Source organism: Eriocheir sinensis, unplaced genomic scaffold (assembly GCF_024679095.1).
Source record: "Eriocheir sinensis breed Jianghai 21 unplaced genomic scaffold, ASM2467909v1 Scaffold179, whole genome shotgun sequence".
Lineage (NCBI taxonomy): Eukaryota > Metazoa > Arthropoda > Malacostraca > Decapoda > Varunidae > Eriocheir > Eriocheir sinensis.
Window position 1 is genome coordinate 569,354 of NW_026111172.1, and position 7,500 is coordinate 576,853.

Sequence of the window (7,500 nt, forward strand, 5' to 3'; positions counted from 1 at the left end):
CCTTCTCCTCCTACTCCTCCTCCTCCTCCACCCCCCTCCCCTTCCTTGTTCTCTTCGCCCCTCTCTTTCGTGCAACAGGTGTTCGCAGAGATGCTGTGCCGACCAAAACAAATAGGATGACTTTCTCTTGCTGAAATCATCCATGGGTTCTCTCTCTCTCTCTCTCTCTCTCTCTCTCTCTCTCTCTCTCTCTCTCTCTCTCTCTCTCTCGCATCTATCCGTTTATCTATCTACCTGCCTCTGTATGTTTATTAATCTTATTTATCTCTCAGGACGTGTCGGCTGCTGCTAATGCTGATGCTGGCCGGTCCATCTCTGCCCCAGCTGGCTATACCTGCGGAAGAACGTGACGGAGGGCACGGACACGGCGGCGGACACGGCGGTGGGCATGGCGGTGGGCACGGCGGTGGGCATGGCGGTGGGCATGACGGTGGGCACGGCGGTGGGCACGGCGGTGGGCATGGCGGTGGGCACGGCGGTGGGCACGGCGGTGGCTACGGAGGAGGCCATGGCGGGGGCGGACACGGACACGGGGGGTACAAGCCTGCCCCCTGCCACCCCCAGACCATCACCAAGTACCGCACCGTTTACAAGGACAAAAAAGCCGAAGTTGTTAATAATGTAAGTTGACAACCAGCGGCCCTGTCTCTCTTCCCCTGCCTCCCTTCGTCCTGCCTCCCTGCCTCCTCCGTGGTTGAGGGTGTTTGACCTTTGAGTGTTGTGTTGGGTGACGATAGTTATATTGTCGTCAACACAGGGAATTGTGTGTGCAGTCTTGGTGTGTGTGTGTGTGTGTGTGTGTGTGTGTGTGTGTGTGTGTGTGTGTGGCAAGGGAAAGTCTATCCAGGTGTGTGGGCGTGGCTTTTTAGTTATTGGGATCCTGGAGGGGGGTAAAGGAGGGAGGGGACTGTATAGAGAGCGTGGATGACACCTCTCGTTTAGTCATTTATAGGGGGGGGGCTATAGTAGACGTGAGGAGGGTGAAAGACAGTTTTATCAGCGAAAGAAATCTATTCTCCCAGATAGGTGATGTGAGATGCACGTGGGCATAGCATGTTGCAGCACTGAAAAATACAAACGTTTTATGCTGCTAGCATTTCTTACATGTGCAAAAGCATTGTGCTGTGGTTAAGGGGAAGATGGACAGTTAAAACAAAGGCTGATGTCCAGAACACATCACGGAATGAACCCGAAGCCTTTATATCCCAAGCTCAGAGGTGTCTGCTGTGTCTGCTGTGGCACACCAATGTTATAATAACTGATACAGTCTCGTCTCCGCAGGTGGAAGTGAGGAACCCCAAGCCACATGTGAAGAAGATCGTGGAGACGCGCTACACCACCATTAGGTACCCGGTGTTTATCACGCAGGTCATCAAGCCACTGCTCACCCAGGTGGAGACGAAGGTGCGGCCGTTGTTCTTCACTAAAACCATCAACCGCTACACTACTGTCAAGTTCACCGTGACAGGCATCGGCCAAGTCACCCACACCACCGTCAAGTTTGAGAAGGAGTACATCACCCGCTGCAACAAGAAAGGTTACGACCATCACCGCAGGGACGCCACAGACGGTCCTGAGGTTGATGTTGAGGCCGACAAGCCCTCGATCCCCACTTACCGCACGGCGGCGATAGAGGCACCTCCCGGCATTCCCTACGATAACGTTCCCCTCCAACCATCAGACGACGGCCTGAAGCCAACGCCAGTACAGACCGGCCAAGTGACCCCCGCTTCGGTGCCTCCTGGTGGATACAGGCGACCGGGACCTTTCAGGCGCCCTCCCCCTCCTCCTCCCCGACCGATTGGACCTCGACCTTTAGGCTTCTACGGTGCCTTGGCTCAGTTGGGGTTGGCGGGCTCTCAGCAGAGTCAGCGAACAGAGTCTTACCTGCCCCACCCTCCGCTGCCCCGGGCTCCTGCCGTGGTCATTGGGTAGGGGGGACGTAGCGCCACCCTGACATCCCGCTCGTAGTAAGCCTACACTCGTTATCTCACTCACGCCCCTCAGCTAGTCTGTCATCATCATCGGCCTCCTCGGCGTGCTAGTCCAGTGTTTAGTAAGGTTTGGTTTCTGATCAGTATCAATATTATGACTATTTTAAAGCCTGTAAGCAAACTGTCCTCACGGACTCTCTTTACTCCCTTTAACAATACTCTCTTATGGATGTTCCTTGCGAAGTCCCTTCCTCACAGCCACTTTCATGTAGATTTGGTGATCTTCGCTGAGGCTGCCGAGCTCTGACAGTCCAGCCACGGCAGCCTGTGGTGCGTGGCTCAATGGAAGCAGACGGAGGAAGACCTCTTTCATTTTCATTCGTGGCGCTGGTCGCTCCTCGTTATTGCGTTTTACGTCGTTGTGCTGCGTTATTACTCTGTTATGTTTATTAAAATGGTATCCAAAATGCGTTAGTGTGTTTTTGTTCCTCAACAAGTGCTGCAGTGTGACTCTGAGAGCGTCTTTGAATAGATATATAAAATTGAATGTTATGGCTCACAACAAGGAGGCTCTCCTGGGTCGTGTCTTGCACTGTTTTATTTTTTAGAATAAAATAATTTCAAAACTGGATATTTATCATTTAAAAGTATTGACGGTGCTTTCAATTCTGTTAAATACTCTTTCTTAATAATACATCAAACCTAGTAATGTTTGGTCTTTTTATGTGCTGCTTATAACACTAGCAGGCTCTCTTGAGGGGTCTAGTGGATGGCCCCAGCCCGTTAGTGGCATAGGGGAATTTAATTTTAAGTGGCTGCCGTGTTGTATGACTGTTTTGGTACTTGCTAGGTGCTCCTCTTTACCAAAATCGCTGGTTAATAAGCGGACCTAACATCACAAAATGGGGTACAAACTTGGCGGAGGGACTGTTTTTGTGCCTCGAGCGACGGTAGTGGGCTAAAGAGTAGCAAATCCGGATGTTTTGTTTTTATTTATAAATGATCCTCGAGACACCCTGGAGTTAAATCAGAGAATGTGCTTATCTTTCTATTCATTCATTCACGCACTGGTAATATTTCTGTGGTGTCTGATTCACTTAACTGAGTGAAATTCTATTGTGATAGTCACAAATTCGTGTCACTAGTAAAATTGAAAGTAGTAATGTAAGTTATGTCTCCATGAAATATACAGAAATAGATAAATATGAAAGCTCACGAAGTCACAATAAGTAACATCACCTGCTTTACACAGTAAAAATATGCTTATTTAAGGTATCTGATACCCGCAAAATGGCGTGAGCTGCTGCCCCGGGGCACAGTTGTCGTATAAAGTATGAACGTATTTTCATTTATTTTTACATCAAAGGATGTGGCTCAAGGGCAACAAAAAGAATACAAAAAAAGCCCGCTACTCGAGATCGCCGCTCCCACAAAAGTAAAAAGTAAAGAGTAACCAAAAGAGAGGTCAATTTCGAGTGGAGAGGTGTCTTGATACACTCTTCTTGAAAGAGGTCAAGTCATAGGCAGGAGGAAATACAGACGAAGGAAGACTGTCCCAGAGTTTACCAGTGAAGGGGATGAAAGAATGGAGATGCTGGTTAGCTCTTGCATAAGGGGTTTGGACAGTATAAGGATGAGTAGAAAGTCGTGTGCAACGGGACCGCGGGAGGGGGGGAGGGATGCAATTAGCAAGTTCAGAAGAGCAGTCAGCATGAAAATATCGATAGAAGACAGAAAAAGAAGCAACATGGCGGACGCGCCGGAATTTAAGAGGTAGAAGGCTGTCAGTAAGAGGAGGAGAGCTGATGCGACGAAGAGCCTTAGACTCCACTCTGTCCAGAAGAGCTGTGTGAGTGGAGCCGTGAGATGCATACTCCATACGAGGGCGGACAAGGCCCCTATATATGGAAAGCATCTGTGAGGAGGAGAAGAATTGGCGGAGACGATACAGAACGCTCAACCTCGAGGAAGCTGGTTTAGTAAGAGAGGAGATGTGAAGTTTCCAGTTGAGATTTTGAGCCAAGGATAAACCGAGGATATTTAATGCTGCTGGGTGTTGTCGAGGAATAGGGGATAGGTGTTTGGAAGATTGTGTCGAGTTGATAGGTGGAGAAACTGGGTTTTTGAGGCATTGAAGGACACAAGGTTCCTTTAACCCCAATCGGAAATGACAGCAAGGTCTGAGGTTAAGCGTTCTGCAGCCTCCAGTCTGGAGTCTTGTAATTCCTGTTGAGAGGGTCTTCTGTTGAAAGAAGTTAAATAATGCAGATTGGAGTCGTCAGCGTATGAGTGGATAGGAAAGTTTGTTATGGAAAGAAGATCATTAATGAATAACAGGAAGAGAGTGGGTGATAGGACAGAGCCCTGTGGAACACCACTGTTGATAAGTTTAGGGGAAGAACAGTGACCGTCTACCACAGCAGAGATAGAACGGCCGGAAAGGAAACTGCAGATAAAGGAACAGAGAGAGGGATATAATCCGAAAGAAGGCAGTTTAGAAAGCAAGGACTTGTCCCAGACTCTATCGAAAGCTTTCGATATATCTACCGCAACTGAGAAAGTTTCACCGAAACGGCTAAGGGAGGATGACCAAGAGTCAGTTAAGAGAGCAAGAAGATCGCCAGTAAAACGCCCCTTGTGGAACCCTTACTGGCGATCAGATAGAAGGTCAGAGGTGGATAGGTGCTTTTGAATCTTCCGGTTAAGGATTTTATTCAAAAGCTATAGATAGGCCGAAAAGTAAAGCTATAGGGTGGTAGTTTGAGGGATTGGATCGGTCACCCTTCTTAGGCACAGGCTGTATGAAGGCATACTTCCAGCAGGAAGGAAAGGTAGATATTGACAGGCAGAGACGAAAGAGTTTGACCATACAGGGTGTCAGCACGGAGGCACAGTTTTTAAGTGCAATAGGAGGCACTCCATCAGGTCCATAAGCCTTCTGAGAGTTGAGGCCAGAGAGGGCATAGAAACATCACTCTTAAGAATCTTAATAACAGACATAAAGGAGTCAGAGGGGGGATGAGTAGGAGGAATATGCCCAGAATCGTCCAGAGTGGAGTCGTTACAAAAAATCTAAGAGAAGAGTTCAGCCTTAAAGATAGATCAGTCAGGGTTAAGGCGAGGAGGGAAAGATAAAGTGAAATTGGAGGAGATATTTTTGGGTAGGTGCCAGAACTCACAGGAAAAATTAGAAATAGCAAAGTTTTGACATTTTCTATTTATGAAAGATATTTTGGTAAGTCAAAGAATAGATTTGGCACGATTCCGGGCTGAGATATAAAGATCATGGTTAGCAGGAGTGCGAAGGCTCTGGTACCTATTGTGAGCTGCCGCTCTATCTTTGACAGCACGAGAACAAGAGTGATTAAACCAAGGCTTTTTAGCATGAGGAGTAGAGAAAGTACGTGGAATGTATGCTCCATTTTAGAAACAATCACCTTTGTAATGCGCTGGCCACACACAGAGGGGTCTTTATCCTGGAAGCAGTAGTCATTCCACGGGAAATCGGAAAAGTATATTCTCAGGTCGTCCCACCGAGCTGAAGCAAAATGCCAGAAACATCGCCTCTTCGGTGGGTCCAGAGGATGTACAGGAGCGATTGGACAGGATACAGAAATAAGGTTGTGATCGGAGGACCCTAACGGAGAGAACAGTTTGACAGAGTAAACAGAAGGGTTAGAGGTAAGGAAGAGGTCTAGTACGTTGGGCCGGTCTCCAAGGCGGTCGGGAATACATGTAGGGTGCTGAACCAACTGCTCTAGGTCGTTGAGGAGAGCAAAGTTGTAGGCTTGTTTACCAGGCTGGTCAGTGAAAGAGGATGAAAGCCAAAGCTGGTGGTGAACATTGAAATCTCCCAAGATGGAGATTTCAGCGAAGGGAGAGTGGGTCAAGATGTGCTCCACTTTAGAATTCAAGTAGTCAATGAATGTTACATAGTTAGTAGAGTTAGATGAGAGATAATCAGCACAGATGTATTTAGTAATAGAATGACGATAAAGTCTTAGCCAGATGGTGGAAAATTCAGAAGAGTCAAGGTCGTGGGCACTAGAGGATGTGATGTCGTTGCGCACGTAGGCTTTGGATTGAAATTTAGGATAGAGATAGTAGGGGGGAACATAGTAGAGATTGCTGTCAGTAGCCTCAGAGGCCTGTGTTTCGGTGAGGAAGAGAAGGTGAGGTTTAGAGGAGGGGAGATGGTGTTCCAGATAATAAAAATTAGAACGGGGACCGCGAATGTTGCAGAAATTGATAAGAAAGAGGTTCAAGGAGTTATCAAGACACCTTCCAAGTCGGCAGCCAGAACGGGAGTCCTCCTTGGGGGAATTTGTGGTCCCCCCCCCTCCCCCCGGGCGGGGACTCCGAGGCAGGGGGAAGGTACGCCTGTTTGAATTCAATTCAGTGTTCTGTTCATGAAAAAAAAAATACTCATGATTTGAGTTAGTTTTTGGTTATAAGGATTCTTTACGAAATACAATTACGTATAACATTACCGCCTATAAGTTAGGAAATGTACTGAATCTTGGATCGGCTATGGTAATGTTAGGTGCTCCTATTGAAGATCAAGACAGCATGCAGGTAATCTTCGACCACTCGACCATGCCTGAAAATTATCAGCATCTTATGGTGGGATTTGAACATGGGTCCTTGTGCTCGGGATCACCACATCCGCGCGCTGACAGTGATGGAGCGCCGGCACGTCCTTTTCCTGTGTTTCGTGTGCTTTGTGTGCCACCGCCTACACATCCATTCATTTAGACCAAGGGTTCCCAGCCTGGGTACATGTACCCCCAGTGGTACATTTGCATTTTTCGGGGGGTACATTGGGTCGGAGAGAATAACCACTACTGTACAATACATGGTGTTGTAACATGCATTCATATTGCACAATATCGTGTTTTTTTTTTCCTCATTTTAGTAAGCAAAACTGTTATTTAAATTATATCATCAGTCTACACATATATATATTTCATTATAAAATAATATAAAAATATTACAATTTCATGTTTTTTTTTTCTTAAATTTTTAGGGTACACGGAACCTATAAAATGTCCAAGGGGTACAGAGGAACAAAAAGGTTGGGAACCCTGATCTAGACTCTAGACTCTAGAGCCATATCACCTCAAAATTATTCAACAGATAGTTGCTAAATTTAATTATTTTCATTCACTCTTCTTAGTACCTCCATGTTTGCTAAAGACATGTTTGCTTACGTCACTCAAGCCTACCTCAATCATTCGAAAAGTTTCCTTTGATCCCCTTTTCTACCAGAGTCCAGTTATATCACGTCAGTTGCATCACGTCACAACATGCGTGACCTGGGTAGTGGGAGGTGAGGTGGGGTCGTGGGCTTGGTAGTGGAAGGTGGATAGAGGCGTGGGCTGCAGGTAGTGGAAGATGGGATAGGATGTTTGGACGGTTGGCAGTGTGTACATACGGCTAGGGGGAAATGGGAGGCGGAAGGACATGCATGGGGGGTAAGGTGTGATGTAAGAAGTAAGGGGGTAAAGGGAACATAGGGATCATGGAAGGAGTAGGGCATGACGTCAGCGACCGAAAGATAAAGATA

At 47.1% G+C, this 7,500-nt stretch overlaps 1 protein-coding gene across 1 annotated transcript in view; it reads left to right on the forward strand.

Moving 5' to 3' along the window:
• LOC126990586 (keratin, type II cytoskeletal 2 epidermal-like) overlaps positions 1–2,403 on the forward strand; it is a 13,654-nt gene extending 11,251 nt beyond the window's left edge. Inside the window, exons 2-3 of the mRNA XM_050849223.1 lie at positions 273–621; positions 1,282–2,403. Of these exons, the coding sequence (XP_050705180.1) occupies positions 273–621; positions 1,282–1,935 (1,003 nt within the window). The 3' untranslated portion in view covers positions 1,936–2,403. The remainder of the gene's footprint in view (positions 1–272; positions 622–1,281) is intronic.
• Positions 2,404–7,500: the final 5,097 nt, after the last annotated feature.